General features: G+C 51.7%; 1 protein-coding gene across 2 annotated transcripts in view; it reads right to left on the bottom strand.

Annotated features, from left to right (window-relative positions):
• Positions 1 to 16,583, bottom strand: part of CFAP57 (cilia and flagella associated protein 57) — a 157,040-nt gene that overhangs the window by 112,445 nt on the left and 28,012 nt on the right. For both annotated transcript variants that reach the window (XM_032777682.2, XM_032777685.2), the window contains exons 4-5: positions 12,977 to 13,263; positions 12,584 to 12,791 (exon numbers count right to left, since the gene is read on the bottom strand). In XM_032777682.2, the coding sequence (XP_032633573.1) occupies positions 12,584 to 12,791; positions 12,977 to 13,263 (495 nt within the window). The remainder of the gene's footprint in view (positions 1 to 12,583; positions 12,792 to 12,976; positions 13,264 to 16,583) is intronic.

Here is a 16,583-nt window from a genome sequence, read left to right as displayed (position 1 = left end):
TAAAAACATTAAAATGTATTTCTGGCACGCAAAACCTTAAATTAGAGTGAATAAATGAAGACTTGGCACACTACTTCTGAAAGGTTGCCGACCCTCGGTATAGAACATCGCTGTGGTGTTGTCTGTCATAACTGATACACATTTCACTGCCAAGTGGGCTCGGAAAGTCTGTCATGCCAGGCGCACCACTCTCAGCTCTCTGACATTGATATGAAGAGCAAGTTCTGCCTGAGAACAGAGACCTTGTATCCTGAGGTCTCCCAGATGTGCTCCCCAGCCCAAGGCTGACTAACGAGAAGGATGGCTGAGGACCGGTGAAGGTGATCCCTGAACACAACTGTCTGCAGGTTGAGCTACTATTGGAGGGAGTCAAGGACCAGGTGAGGCAGAGTCACAGTCCTGTCCAAACTGTCCCGAATCGGCCAAATATACCGAGGCTAGCCAAGATTGGAGAGGACAGAGTCTGAGCCTGGCATGTTGCACCACATAGGTACAAGAGGCAACGTGTCCTAGAAGTTTCAGGCAATTCCTTGCTGTGGTAGTGATAAACTGACGAAGACTTTGAATGATGTCGCCCAGGACTAGAAACCTAGCTTCTGGGAAGTATGCCCCGATGAGTGTCAGGTCCAGCACCGCCCCTGTGAACTCTATCCTCGGAACAGGGGACAGAGTTGATTTCCCCATGTTCAGGATAAGGCCCAGTTCGTTGAACGTTGTTCTAAGGAAGTTGACTTGTGCCTCCACTTGAGCCCTGGAACAGCCCTTCATTAGCCAGTCATCAAGGTATGGGAACATCTGTACCTGGCACCTGCGTAGGAATGTGGCCATGACTGCTACGCACTTGGTAAACACACGAGGCACCACTGTCAGGCCGAACTGGAAGACCGTGAACTGGTAGTGTTGGTTGCTCACCACAAGCCTGAGGTATCTTCTGTGGAATGGTGTAATTGCTATATGAAAATACATGTCCTTCAAGTCGAGGGAAGCGTACCAGTCCCCTGGATCCAAGGAAGGGATGATGGAGGCCAAAGACACCACGTGGAACTTCAGTTTCTTCATGAACTTGTCGAGCTCTTGCAGGTCCAGGATGGGCCTGAGCCCGCCTTTGGCTTTTGGTATTAGGAAATACTGGGAATAGAAGCCCTTCACCTCCTGAGGAACCTCTTCCACAGCTAGAGAGGAGTGAGTGTACCTCCTGTATGAGGAGTCGCTTGTGAGAAGGGTCCTTGAAGAGAGATGGGGAAAGGGGGTGGAAGGGCAGGAGGCCCGAGAATAGGAGGGAGTATCCCCTCTCTACCATGCAGAGCACCCAGCAGTCCGAAGTGATACGGGCCCACAGAGGGTAGAAATGGGATAGTCGGGACAAGAAGGTAAGGGGAGTTGGATCCAGTGCAAGTGCTGATGCGCCATCCTCATTTGCACCTTCAAAAGGCCTGCTTCTGGCAGGATGAGAAAAAAAATAATGGAGATATACCCATCTCCTAGAACTGGAAGGGACCTTGAAAGATCATTGAGTCCAGCCCCCTGCCTTCACTAGCAGGACCAAGTACTGATTTTGCCCCAGATCCCTAAGTGGCCCCCTCAAGGATTGAACTCACAACCCTAGGTTTAGCAGGCCAATGCTCAAACCACATAGCTATCCCTCCCCTCAAAGGTTGGGAAGGGCCAGAGCCCTGACCTAAGGATAGGCATGGCCTCTTCCTGGTGCTCCTGTTTCTCCTCTGTGAGCCATCCTGCCAGTTCTGCAATTGGTAGAACTGCAAAGGAGGTTGCAGCCTAAAATGCCTACGTTGCGTGGAGGTCCAGCGATTTGAGGGTGGCTCTCGAGTCTTTTAGGCTATATAGCCTTTTATCTGTCTTTTTGGAAAATAGAGTCACACCGTCAAAAGGGAGATCCTGAATGGTCTGCTGGACCTTGTATGGCAGACCTGATACCTGGAGCCAGGAGTCCCTTCTCATGGCAATACCAGTAGATATCACCCGAGTGGCCGCATCAGCCCTGTCCAGAGCAGCCTCCAGCAAAGCTCGGGAAATGAACTTGCCCTTCTCCACAAGGACTGAGAATTCAGCACAGGAGTCCTGCAGAAACAACTCTGCAAACCTCACTTTTGCCCCACATGTATTGTAGCAGTACCTGCTGATAATGGCCTCTGATTAGAAATGTGGAGCTGCAAGCCATCAGTGGAGTAGACCTTTCTCCCAAAAAGGTTGAGTTTTGCCTCCCAATTCTTTGGGGAGGGGCCTTGGTAGTACTGGCACTCGTGTTGGTTAGCAGTGTCCACGACCAACGAATCTGATGGAGGATGGGTATACAAGTGCTCATAGCTCCAGAATGGCACAAAATAGTGTCTTTCATTGCACTTAGCTGTAGGGGGCAACAAAGCCGGGGTCTGCCACAAGGTTTTTGTGGTGTCAGCAATGGTCTTTATCAGGGGTGGGGCAATACGTGCCGGTCCAGAGGTAGCGAGGATATCCACCACTGGATCTGCGTACCTCCTTGTAGCGAGGCAGTGTGGCTCCCCTCCTCCTCAGGGAGGGTTGAGCCCCATCAATCATCCCCCAGGGCGGAACCGCTGGGCGGAAGTCCCGCCCCTCAGAGGGTCAGGCGGCGACCCGGAAGGATAAAAGCCGGGCCCCAGCCTTCAGTCAGAGCCCCAGCCGCCGGCAGGAGCAGATGTGCCCGCTGACCCTCGTCACTGGGGACAGCCGCTGAGGCCAGAGGCCAGTACTGCCAGAGCTGCCCCGCAGTCGGCTTACTGGACGAGAAGGTCTGCTCCAGAGCTGCCCCTCCCAGTCATTTGGCTATGGACGAGGAGGCTGCCCCAGAAGCTACCTCGTCCCTACTACGGCCCCGAGGAGCCCCCAGACCAGACCTGGCCCTGGCGTCCCGGAGTATTCCCGGACCTATCCGCCCAGCCCTGACTGGAAGAACCCATGGCGCTGAACGCCCCAGCGGACCAGGTAGGAACCGGGGAGAGATTGGAAAGTAGCCCCGGGGGCAGCTGAAACTACAGTCAGGCTGCAGAGGCCCCGTGCCTATGTCAGTGTGTTTTTGGTCAGGATCCCCCCACTGATTGCCACTAAGTTGGCGACAGCCGCTACTAGGGCCCGGGCTGGAACGCAGAGGAGTGGGTGGCCCTGCGTTCCCCCCTGCCACCCGTAACCGGGTGGCAGAATCCCCCCTCACCTGACCTAATCGACTTTGCCACTTGCTCTGCCCTGCCCCAAAGGGCCAGAAGCTGATACAACTCCTGCCGTTGTGTTGTTGGTGCCCGCCCGACCCAAGGGCTGGCCCCTATTGACTTTGCCACTGCTCTGCCTGCCCCAAAGGGCCAGAGCTGACGCAAACTACTGCTGTGTTTGTGCCCGCCCGACCCAAGGGCTGGGCCCCTTTTGACTTGCCACTACTCTGCCCTGCCCCAAAGGGCCAGAGCTGAACACACTACTGTAAATGTTTTGCCGGATGCCCCGCCTGAACCAGAGGCTGGGCCCTGTTTTAACTGTGCCGCTGTTCGGTCCCTCGCCCACAGGGGCCCGTCGGTCCCGCCCACAGGGCCCGAACCGCCGGAGCGGACTGCGGTCCCGAGGGCAGAGGCCCTCGGACGACGAGACGAGGCCGGTGTGGCTCCCCTCCTCCCCAGGGAGGGTTGAGCCCCGGCACCCACTCGTCCACATTTGGCACCTGACCAGGGACCTTAACCCTTCGCCCCTGTGAGAAGGGGCCGGTAGGAGAGTGCTAAGGTAATCAGCGTTCCCTGGACCGAGATATGGATCTGGAACGGTTGTTCCAACTGCTGGTGGAAAGCCATGAGCGGCAGCAGGCGGCGCAACTGCTGCAGCAGCAACAGCAGCAGACCGCCCTTCGTGAGCAGCAGCAACAACGAGATGCCGCCCTCCTCCAGCAGCAGCGACAGCAGCACGCCGCTCAGCTGGAGCAGCAACAGCAGCTTATCCAGCAACTGGGGGGGCAGCTACAGACGCTTCTCGGGACTGCCGCCCGACCTGCTGACGGGGCCACGGGATAGGACACCGGGGGTCCCCGGTCGCCGGCGCCCCTGCGCCTGACCAAGATGGGCCCGGGGGACGACCCGGAGGCCTTCTTGGTCACATTTGAGCGGGTGGCTCTAGTCGCAGGGTGGGCCCGAGCTCAATGGGCCCCCTACCTGACCGGGCCAGCCCAGCTGGCCTATTGCGGGCTGGCGATGGAGGACGCCCGAGACTACGATCAGGTGAAGGCGGCAATCCTCGACGCCTTGGACGTCAGCCCCGAAACCTTCAGACAACGGTTCCGGAGCCAGACGTATCCGACCGGCGCTCGTCCTCGATTGGTCGCCCAAGGCCTGAAAGAAGCCTGTCGCGAAACCCGTACGGCGGAGGAAGTAACTGAGCAGGTGATTCTCGAGCAGTTTGTGCACATCCTGCCTGCGCGAGGACGGGCCTGGGTCCTCCACCATCGGCCCACCACCCTGGGGGCCGCGGTCTCCTTGATGGAGGATTTCCTCGCTGCTGAGGCTTTGGTGGGGCCTGCCTTTCGGGCCCCAGCCCCAGGACCCGACCAAACCCATGGAGGAAGGGGAGGGTCCGCCCCACATGGAACGCGGGGCCTGGGTCACAGACGGGTCCCCGAGCCACCCCCTCGGACCCAACGTTCGGAGCCTGCCCCGCCCTTGGGCTCAAGTACCTCCCCCGCAGGCCCGTCAGAGCCCTGCCGAGGGCCCCGAAGCCCTCGGGCCACCAGGCCCCGGCGCAGGCGCTCGGAAATAGGACCCTGCTTTGGATGTGGGAAGGCCGGCCACTTACAACGGGACTGCCCTGCGATGGAGTGTGACTATGGGCAGGTATGTGCAGGGGAAGGTCGGGCTCAACAGCCCCAGCCCCCTAAGCTCACGATCCCGGTGGTCGTGGGGGAGCAAGCCACGACGGCCCTGGTTGACTCCGGCTGCGGTCAAACGTTGGTCTGTCAGGCCCTGGGACCGCCGATTGACCCCGGCCTGGGACCTATTCAGCTCCAGTGTATCCATGGAGATGTTCGACCCTACCTGAGCGCTCGGGCCCGGCTGACGGTCAATGGCCTCACCTGGTCGCTGATTGTCAGGGTGGCCCCCCGTCTAGCCTACCCGGTCATTTTGGGGCACGACTGGCCCGCCTTTGAGGGGCTCCTTCGATCCATACCGGCCCTGGCGGCTGAGCCCCCGGAAACCCCGGGGGAGACCGAAGAGGGCCCCGAGGAAACTGGAATAGAAACCTCAGAGGCTGAGGCTTCGACCGAAGGAGATCCCTCCGCGCCCCGCTTTGACACGGACTTTTGTCGGGACCAGTGGGCTGACCCCACTCTCCGAAGGGCCTATGAGCAGCTCGCGGCCATTGATGGGTCAGTCATCGACCCGGGCCAGGTTACGCAGTGGCCCCACTTCGAGCTCCGACGGGACAGACTTTACCGGGTCGAGCGGGACCCCCGCTCGCAAGAGCCGCGAACACAGCTTCTCGTGCCCCGATGCCATCGACGGGCCATAATGAGCTTGGCCCACGACATACCAGCTGCGGGACACCTGGGGCATGAGAAGACCCTGGCACGGATTCGGGCTCGGTTTTACTGGCCGGGGATAGACAGGGATGTGAAGCGTACTGTAGCTCCTGCCCGGGGTGTCAACTGGCCGCCCCACCCCGGACACCTAAGGCGCCCTTGGTCCTGATGCCACTAATTGATAACCCGTTTGAGCGGGTTGCCATGGACCTGGTGGGCCCGCTTCCACGGAGCACGGCGGGATTTCAATATGTCCTGGTCCTAATCGACTATGCCACCTGGTTTCCGGAGGCCATCCCGCTGCGGAGCATCACGGCCCGGACCATCGCGGGAGAACTAGTGAAGGTGTTTTCCCGCGTGGGGTTGCCTAAGGAGATCTTGAAGGACCAGGGCACAAATTTCACGTCCAGGCTGCTGAAACAAGTCTGCCGACTCCTGGGGGTAAGCTCCAGACCTCCATCTACCACCCCCAGAAGGACGGGTTGGTGGAGTGCTTCAACCGCACCCTCAAGGGCATGCTCAGAAGGTTCCCGTCAGACGAGCTTTGCCACTGGGACCAACTCCTCCCACCGCTGCTCCTCGCTGTCCGGGAGGTCCCCCAGGCTTTGACCAAGTTCTCCCCCTTTGAACTCCTCTATAGGCGGAGGCCACAGGGCCTCCTGGACCTAATGAAGGAGACGTGGGAGCAGTTGGCCTCCCCAACCCAGGGGCTTCTCCAATATGTCCTCCGGCTGCGGGAACACCTAACACAGGCAGGAATCCTGGCGAGGGAGAACCTCAAGGCGGCCCAGGGGAGGCAGGAGTGGAGTTATAACCAGGACACGCAAGTGCGAGAATTCGCCCCCGGAGACCGGATTCTCCTGCTCCTTCCCTCCAGCGAGTCGAAGTTGTTGGCCCGTTGGCAAGGCCCCTACGAGGTGCTTCGGAGAGTGGGGCCTGTCAACTACGAGATTCGCCAGCCAAGTCGCCGCAAAGAGAGGCAGCTGTATCACATGAACCTGCTGAAGCTGTGGCAGGACTGAGAGGGCTTGCTGATTGACCCATGCCCGCCAGAGTTAGAGCTGAGTCCGGAAGTGGCCCTGACGGAGGATGTGTCTGAACCCGCACTAGGAAGCACCCTGACGGAGGAGCAACGGGAGCAGGCCAAATGTCTCCTGCGGGCTTTCCGTCGGACCTTCACGGCGCTACCAGGCTGTACGAGCGACACCTATCACACGGTCCAAACATCGCCCGGGAAGGTCATCAGGGAAACTACCTGGCCTATCCCATACCGGATGCAAGAGGAGGTTGAGGAGGAGGTCTGGGCGATGCTGGCTTTGGGGGTCGTTGAACCGTCCCGGAGTGAATGGCGCTGCCTGGTGGTCCTAGTACCCAAGCCGGACGGCTCTTGGCGCTTCTGTATAGATTTCTGAAAGGTGAATGCCATCTCCCGTTTTGACCCCTACCCGATGCCCCGGGTCGATGAGTTACTCGGCCGCCTCGGAGAGGCCCACTATATCACCACGCTGGAGCTCAGCAAGGGGTACTGGCAAATCCCCCTCGAGGAGGCGTCCAAGGAAAAGACCGCCTTTGCCACTCCATCCGGGCTGTATCAATTTACTCAGATGCCCTTCGGCCTCCATGGCACCCCCGTGACCTTTCAGCGGCTGATGGATCACCTCTTGGGACCACACCAGGAGTACACGCCGCCTACCTGGACGATGTCGTGATCTACAGCCGCTACTGGGACGGCCATCTGGATCAGGTCGCAGTGGTCCTCCGAACCCTTCGGGAGGCGGGGTTGACAGCGAACCCCAAGAAGTGCCAAATAGCCTGGGAAGAAACTACCTACCTTGGTTATACCATCGGGCAGGGGCGGATAAAGCCTCTTGTGGGGAAGGTCCAAGCCCTGGCGGAGTGCCCCACCCTGACAACGAAGCGGCAAGTACGGCGCTTCCTGGGGCTCGTAGGGTATTACCGGCGGTTTATTCCCAATTCGCGTCAATTGCTGCCCTCGAACAGCCCTCGAAACGTGCACTGGACCCCGGAGTGTGAAGCAGTCTTTAAAACTCTTGGCAACTACATGCGCCAGGAACCTGTCCTATATAGTCCCGACTTTGATAAGCCCTTCATCCTTCAGACGGATGCGTCTGATGTGGGCTTGGGGGCAGTCTTATCTCAGGAAGGGGACGAAGGAGACCATCCTGTCCTGTAGATGAGCCGAAAGCTATTCCCCCGGGAGCGGAACTATGCCACGATTGAAAAGGAGGCCCTAGCAGTCAAGTGGGCCTGCGAGGCCCTTCGGTTCTTCCTCCTGGGTGGCCCGTTCACTCTGGTCACAGATCACGCCCCACTCCAATGGCTCATGCGGATGAAGGATAACAGTGCCCGCATTATGCATTGGTATTTGGCAAATCTGGGAAATAAATACATTGGTACATACATAATTCTAAAAGAAAATTTCAGCAGGAACTTGGGGTGAGATCTGAGAGTGATCCTGTCCTTAACAATCAGGCAGGAGGTCATGGCAGCATTCTGCACAGCTGGAAACAGATAAGCAAGGGAAGGCTGTGGCCACCAGAGAGGAGAGAAACAGGAGGAATTCCACTCAGCTAGAAATTTCAAATCAATACCAGGTTCTCAACTCTGGAAACTTTGGAAAATACCTCTCAAGATCCAGCAGGTCCAAGGAAACAGAGAGATGTATGGGACACATATGTGGATGGCAGCTCAGCCCGTGTAAGAAAATCAAGCCTGCTTTCAAAGAGTTCTCCACTCATCCAAGGAAGACAGACAATTTTTGTTGGAAATTCAATACAGTACTCAGAAGAATCAAAAGAACATTCTGCAAGGGAAAGGTGGACAACAGGACAATGTGCTGTCTTCCAGGAGCCAAGACACAAGCCATCATTCTAAGATTGGATAGATTTCTGAAGTTGAGAGGCAAGGATCCCCTGGTGATGGTTCATATTGGTACTAATGACACTGAGTTGCGAGATATCTCACAGATACTAGATGACTTCAGAGAACTCAGAAGCGTGCTGAAGAAGAATGTCCAAACAATCTTCTGAGATCCTTCCTGTTCCATGAGTGAAGGAAGACAGAAGGCAGAAGATTATGGAAGTAAACCACTGGATAAGTAAGTGATGGAAGGTGGAGCGTTTTGGTTTTGTGGAACATTGGTACACCTATGGGGAGAGAGGGCTGTACAGTTTAGTTCTCCTCTTCCTCAGCAGAAGGGGAACCAATCTCCCTGGGAAAGGCTGGCTAGAGTAACCAGGATGGGGTTAAACTAAAAACAAAATGGGAACGTAAAATGAGAGAAGATATGAGCACTCAATTAACACAAAATTGAGATGTTGAGAGCAGAATGAATCAAGAGACCAAAGGACACGAAGAGAAGCAATTCTACATTTGCCTATGCAGCAATGCTGTGGGTAGCAAACAAGAGAAACTGGATTTACAAGTACTGTATAAATTCAATCTAGTTGATATTACTGAAAACTACTTGGGATGATCTGCATGATTGAAATGTTAAAATCAATGGTTGTAACCTATTTAGGAACGATCAACAGAGCAAAAGGGGAGGAGGAGTGGCACTTTACGTCAAGAATGGCATTACCTGTTTCTGAGTCACTGATAACTCAGAAGAAAATAATTTTGAATGTTTATGAATCAAAGTCCTAACAGAGAAAGCAAAAGATGAGGTATTGATTGGTGTCTGCTACAAACCACCAAATCACAAGGAGGAACAGGACGACTGCCTCCTTACACATGTATCTATAACATGTCGGGGAAAAATGTGTGATCATAAGGGACTTTAATTTGACTGATGTATGCTAGAGATCTCATGCTGCCATATTATAACATCCTTGGAATTTCTAGACTTTATAGATGACAATTTCCTAACTCAAAAAGTGTTGCTGCCAACACACGGAAACTCTTTGTTAGACTTCGCCCTAACAGATAAAGAGGAACTGATCACAGAACTAAGAATTAATGGTAGGTTAGACACAAGTGGTCATGACTTGATCACATTTATAATGTGCAAGCAGAATAAAGTCCAGACCAGTAATATATCTACTTAGTGCTTTGAGACGGCCAATTTCACAAAGCTGGAAACAATTATGAGCCAAATCAGTCAGAAGGAAAAAATGAATAAGAAAAATGTGAATCATAATTGGGAATCATTTAAGACCACTTACTAGATGAAAAAGGCTGTGCTGATTAAAAAAAACAATCTGGTTTAAAGGAGAAGTGAAGGCACCTATAAAAATAATAAAATAATATATAGCAAATGGAAGAAAGGGGAAATTGATAGTAAAGAAATAAGGTGTTCATTTCTGACAGTAAGGATAATTAGCCATTGGAACAATTTAAGAATGGTCATGGTGGATTCTCCATCACTGCTAATTTTTAAATCAAGACTGTATGTTTTTCTAAAAGATATGCTCTAGGACAGACGTGGGCAAACTACAGCCCACGGGCCACATCCAGCCTGTGGGACTGGCCTGCCCGACCCCTGAGCTCCTGGCTGGGGAGCCTAGTCCCTGGCCCCTCACCCGGTGTTCCCCATCCCCTGCTGCCATGCCACCATGCGGGCCACGCTCTGGTCTGCCGCTCCAGCTGGGCAGCATGGGAAGCGCAGCTGGCTCTGGCCAGGTGTAGCGGCTGTGAGCTCCTGCTGCTGGTAAACAGGGCGGGGAGCAGGGGGTTGGGTAAGGGGGGTGGTCCTTGGGGGCAGTCAGGGAAGAGGGGGTAGTTGGATGAGGCAGAGGTTCTAGGGGGGTGGTCAGGGGATGGGGAACAGAGAGGGTTGGAAGTGGGAGTCCCGGGGGGGCCTGTCAGGGGCGAGGAATGTGGATAGGGGTCAGGAGGGAAGTCAGGGGACAGGGAGTGGGGGGGTTGGATAAGTGGGTGGGATCCCGGGGGGCAGTTGGTCCCGGGAGGGGGTAATCAGGGGATGAAGGAGCAGAGGGCGGTTGGATAGAGGGTGGGAGTCCCAGGGGGGCTGTCGGGGGCAGAGGTGTGGATAGGGGTCAGGGCAGTCAGAGGACAGGCAGCAGGGCGGTTTGGATAGGGGGCAGGCATCCCGAGAAGGGGGGATCAGGGGGACAAGGAACGAGGTGGGGTGTTGATGGGTTGGGGATTCTGAGGGAGGCAGTGAGGGGGCAGATAGGGTGCAGGGGCCAGGCTGTTTGGGGTGGCACAGCCTTCTCTACCTGGCCCTCCATACAGTTGCACAACCCCGATGTGGCCCTCGGGCCAAAAAGTTTGCCCACCCGTGCTCTAGGAATTATTCTGGGGAAGTTTTATTGCCTGTGTTATACAGGAGGTCAGATTACATGATCACAGTGATCCCTTCTGGCCTGGGAATCCTTGCGAGGCAGAACCAAGACCCCCTGTCTTGGGCTACCCTTCCATCCCAATCACTCAGAAAGTGATAACTCTCTGGACTTTCTCCCCGGAGACATGGATCCTATCAAAGTCATTTACTCTGAGGGCTTCTTCCCTGAAGTCATTCCCCCACCAGACTGGATCCTAATACCCAGTCCACCTTCAGGCTATTTGCTTGGAGACTAGCTTTTCCCCAAGACTATCATAGGAGACTACTTCTCCCCTGCTAACCTTTCCTTTCACGTCCAGTCACAAGAAAACAACCTCCTTCCTACAGCTTTCCTCCCCATCTTATTTCTCACACCCCTTTATGGAATCATCCAACTCTCCCCCAGCTGAGTCTGATAATTGAATGGAGACATCTGGTTCCCAGCCAATCAGGATCAGCTAGGAGGTAACATCTTTCACAGGTGATACTGAGACCAACTCCCCTTAAAGGACCAGCCAGCTGTGACACACATACATAGCAACATGTATATATTTTAAAAATCCTACCAAAACAAAACACTCCACTGCACACACTTCCCTCCTCCCCCACAGGGAAAAGATGACAGATGTTAGTCATGTTGCTTAAAGTACTACTGGAAGGCATTCAGATACTACACCGATGAACACAACATAAGAACCTATGTAGATTACAACAGGCTTCTCTGGTGCCAAGACAGACTTCAGTATGAAGGAAGCCACAGTTACAGCACTATCCAAAGACAGCAACAAAGTCCTGGCACAGAGGGAACCCCAAGATCAGCAGACGCTGAGGATGAAGCAAGCCATTCCCGCACAAGAATAGCTAGGAAGATTCTCTGACTTGGGGCTGAATGAAGATACTGATCCAGTCATCAAAGGTTTCCAATTCTGAACTTTAGGGGACTTGGAAGCTGATGAAGACATACTGATTTCCTACACAGGAATGCGGTCTTGTCCCAGTGATCTAGCTTGTAAGGCCTTCTACATAAGGAAGGCCAAAAGCAGAGTTTGTCTGTCCTTTCAGACCCAAGATATAAAGGCCTGATACAGTGAAAATTGGTCCAGGTGTGGTCTGTGTGGTACATAAATTAGTGGATATGTGGGGTAAGAAACACACCACACATACCCAGTCTTTTGCTCTGAGTTGGACATGATCAGTCAGAATCATCCTAAGAACTAGAATACCCAATAGCCCAAGATCCAGTAAGACTACCTATATCTAATACAGCTTTAAATAATAAGCAAAAACTCTGGTGAAAAAAACCAAAGATCTGCAGCTAGCTGTGAAAAGAAAGGAACTGAGGTGGTTGGGAATGCATGCCCTCCTCATAACCTTGGCTCTGAATGTCTATATAGTCCCAGGGAACATAGGTTTCTTAGAAGGTTCCTGAAACCCAGTGATGCCATGCAGGCCAGTTCCAAAAGCAGGACTATGCAGAGGCTACCTTGAAGGAGAACGACTTTGTCATTAATTCTCTGTGTGACCTTGGACAAGTCCCCTTTTATAAATGCTGACCAACCACTTATGGAACAATGAGGATTAATGTAGAGTGACTGAAAGATGAAGATCACTATAGAAGTACTGAGTATTATTATTACCGGGAGCAGATGTAAAAACAAAAGGGCTCTTAAACTGAAACAGCTAAAGTCTGAGAACTGCAGCCTCTTAGCTGCTTGGAGAAGCCCCTTCTGCCCCATTCACAGTCTCTCACCTACCCGGATTTCTCGGTTCTCCCTGTAACCTTCCTTCTCTTCAGTCTTCTCAAACAGTAGAACAACTCCAGGCCCAGCTGAACATGCAAAACCTTTGGAATAACCAGCAATGGCAGAGATTTGAGGCAAGGAAGCCTGCTGTTGGCCAACAGCTTCACAGAGCATCTCACTGGAGAGATCAGGGGAACTGGCAGTAGGAAATTCAATGAGGCTAAAACAGGAAGAAAGTTATTACGATCAGCAACAACCAGAGAAACCCAATCTAGTCACATTTAGGGCAATATAGAAAAGCCTCTATTCATTCTTTCCCTAATAACACCTGAGGGACCTAATTTCTGCTGTGAAGGATCTCTATCCATGAGATTGACTCTATCAGTAAAAACCAGGAAGATTTACCTCTCAGATTCATGTGCCAGCTCATCCTTTTCCACTTCACTGGGAGGTTCTTTGCATTCTATACTTGTCTCCCAGCGCAGATCTCCAGACTCAAAGAGAAAGAGTTTGCCTGTGTCAGTGCCGACCATAACCCTGTCCTCAGTGAGCCAGACATGGGACAAGTAGTTCTGAGGCTCTCCCCTCTGAAAGTTGGTCTGTTTCAAGGTTCCCTCAGTGTATCTGAAAAGTTTAAAAACGCCATTTCCAGTAATACAAACCTGGGTGTTATCCTGGGGATTGAAGCTCACCTGGAAAGTAGAAAAGAGAGAAGTTATTTTTACACAACTATATTCATCCATAGTACTTTACCTATAAATAGAGACATGATCCCTGCCCTAAAGAGCTTACAAAATAAGATACGGGACCACAAGGAATGACAAAAAAGTCACAGAAATGTATGGGAAGGACAAAGATTACAACAGGAAGAGATAAACTGTTGTACTTGCACATCCTGCATATTCCATTTTTCCTCTCTTCTGAGTTGTACGGATAGCTTTTATGTATCATAATTATTTTTATTAAATTAAGAGTTTTGCTGGATTTTTACTCCCTCAGAGGGCAGAAAGAGGTGACCAGCACTGCAAAGCTAACAGAAAGAAGGGGGATTTGAAGGACACAGAGGTAACTCTCCTCAAGGAAGAGAGTAGACAGGGAACTGTAAGGATGAGAAAAGCTATTTACCATTTGGTATATTAAATATACTACTCAGCAAAACTGTGGGCTAGTGTGCTTCTTCGAGACCCTGAATAGAGAAATTATTAATTGACAGTGATACCAGGCAGAGTTTGTGTCTCCCAGGAAGTGCTATTCCTACACAACGTAGCTCTTTAATTTGCATAGTTATTGTTAATCTTGCTGAAAGGTGGAGGAGCAGAAAGAGATATTCCTTTGTGGAATGCTCATAGCAGGGTTTACCCAGTATGGCTTAGGCTCCTACACTGCCTCAGTTTCTCCTTCTTCCCCAGTTAATCAGACTTTACATTGCAGTTCTCTCTCTCAATAACCCTCCCCTCTCCAGGTGTCTAGTTTACTAACAAAGTTCAAAACAAAAATCTTTCCCCCAATCTTTGTAGCTGGCTCACAATCCTTGGTGCAGGATTTTCCCTGTTAAAAATCTGATTTCTCTCAGGCCTTATACTTAGGAACCCATAAGAGTTATCACCTGCCACATGCGTGCATGCCTGCCTGCCTGCCTGCCTGCCAGCCAGCCAGCCACTCTTTCTGACTAAACTCAGGCTGCCCTTATATTTCCCAGCAGGTCTGGTTTCTAGTCACATACGCCCATCACATTATCCCTGCTGACATTCCCGTTACCTGGGAAGGTGAATTAAACTTGACACTGAAGAGGCAGAGTGCCAATCCCATGAAAGGGCCAGCTCACCCTGTGACATAGAGCAAAGTTTTCAGTCAACTCTTGCTGCTCTTGAGTCCCAGAGTTCCCATGCTCCCTGATATTTCATGTTTTACACAAGTTTGCTAAAGAGTTTAGGATAAGCAATATGATTCCATATTTGCAAGTTGATTTTTTGTTAGCTTTTTGTAAGTATTACAGATGCCAGTGTAATTCTTAAACATATTTTTATTGAACACCCTTGCAAAAATTATTATTATTATTGTTACTATTTAATTATTAACAGCACTGTAGGTATGCATGAATCTACATGTCAATTAAAATCTGGCATGATCCATCATGGATCAAATTGCAAGACAGAGGCCCAAATCAGCAAAAACAGCTGGAGAGAAAATAACAAAAAAACAGGCTGCAGGTAAGGGAAGGATGAAATTTATGCAAAATAAAATCCTAATATTACTTTGTGTTGTGGTTTAACAATCACATTAGTTCTATTTTCTTGTTTCTGAATTTTTAAAAATATTTGTATTGCATTTACTTTTCAAAATCCTTTCATGTGCAACTAGATTGGGGTAGGCAAACTTTTTAGCCTGAGGGATGCATGTGTGTGTGGAAATTCTATGGCGGGCCATGAATGACTAGTGGGGGAAGGTTTCAGAGTAGCAGCCGTGTTACTCTGTATCCGCAAAAAGAACAGGAGTACTTGTGGCACCTTAGAGGGGGAAGGGGACTCTATGGGATGTATCATGAGGGGGCTCAATAAGTGATGTTACCAAGGTGGGGTGAGACGGAACTCTTGGGGTGTGGCATGGGGGAGGCTCTACAGGGGTGGTACCGAGCACTCCTACGGGCCCTGCTGGCAGTGACACCAAGGCGGCCGTACCTGGCACCGCCACGGGTGGACTCACCCTAGGAGGGATGGGTGTGGCCCCTGGGCAGTTTCAAGGCTCTCAAGGGTGGGGCCGTAGGAGACTAGGAGGGGATTGGGCACACTGCCACATGGGAGCACTGGGCTGCCATGTAGGGGAAGGTTCCAATCCTGGAAACAGTGAAGTCGCACTTGCGCAGTGTGGCTCTGCATGCCAGAAGATGGTGCTCATCAAGGGAATTGTGAATCAGGGGGTGGGGAGCGCCGGGCGGGCAGGCAGAGCGGAGCAAGCTCCCAATCCTGCTCCTCAGCGGGAGCTCGAGGGCTGGATAAAAACATTGGATGGGCCGGAATCGGCCCACAGGCCATAGTTTGCCCACCCCTGAACTACATAGTTCATCTGTTCTCCACTAAGGTCAATACACAGGAACATACATGGCTCATCTACTTCAGTATCCTATCTCAGACAGTAACCAACACCAGATGACTCAGAAGCAAATCCAGAATCCCACAATAAGTAGATGTGGTGTAATCTGCCCCATCAAGATCTTCTCTTGATCTGTAATGGTTATATATGACAGTGGATTGATTTAAGGCAGAGCATTTTAAATCATGAAATTTTTAATCATGAATAAAATCAGCAAACAGGAACATAAGAACATAAGATCGGCTGTACCAGGTCAGACCAAAGGTCCATCTAGTCCAGTATCCTGTCTTCCAAAAGTGGCCAGTGCGAGGAGCCCCAGAGGGAATAAACAGAACAGGTAATCATCAAATGATCCATCCCCTGTCGTTCATTCCCAGCTTCTGGCAAACAAATGCTAGGGACACCATTTGTGCCCATCCTGGCTAATAGCCATTGATGGACCTATCCTCCATGAATTTATCTAGCTCTTTTTTGAATCCTGTTATGGCCTTTTTGAACCCTGTTATGGTTCAGGAATCTGATTTAAATAATCATTTTTAATCTTGTTGTTGAATTTGTACTTTTTATTACATAAGAACATCCGTACTGGATCAGACCAAAGGTCCATCTAGCCCAGTATCCTGTCTACCAACAGTGGCCAATGCCAGGTGCCCCAGAGGGAGTGACCCTAACAGGTAATGATCAAGTGATCTCTCTCCTCCCATCCATCTCCACCCTCTGACAAACAGAGTTTAGGGACACTATTCCTTACCCTATCCTGTGCTAATAGCCATGTATGGACTTAACCTCCATGGATGTTAGCCAGCTCTCTTTTTAAATGCTGTTAATAGTCCCTAGCCTTCACACGCTCTCGAGGTAAGGAATTCCACAAGTGCTGTGTGGCTGTGTGAAAGAACTTCCTGTGGTATTTGTTGTTTTTAAA

This window comes from Chelonoidis abingdonii, chromosome 7, assembly GCF_003597395.2.
Source record: "Chelonoidis abingdonii isolate Lonesome George chromosome 7, CheloAbing_2.0, whole genome shotgun sequence".
NCBI lineage: Eukaryota > Metazoa > Chordata > Testudines > Testudinidae > Chelonoidis > Chelonoidis abingdonii.
The sequence above is the reverse complement of the archived record's forward strand: the minus strand, read 5'-3'. Positions and strand labels throughout refer to the sequence as shown.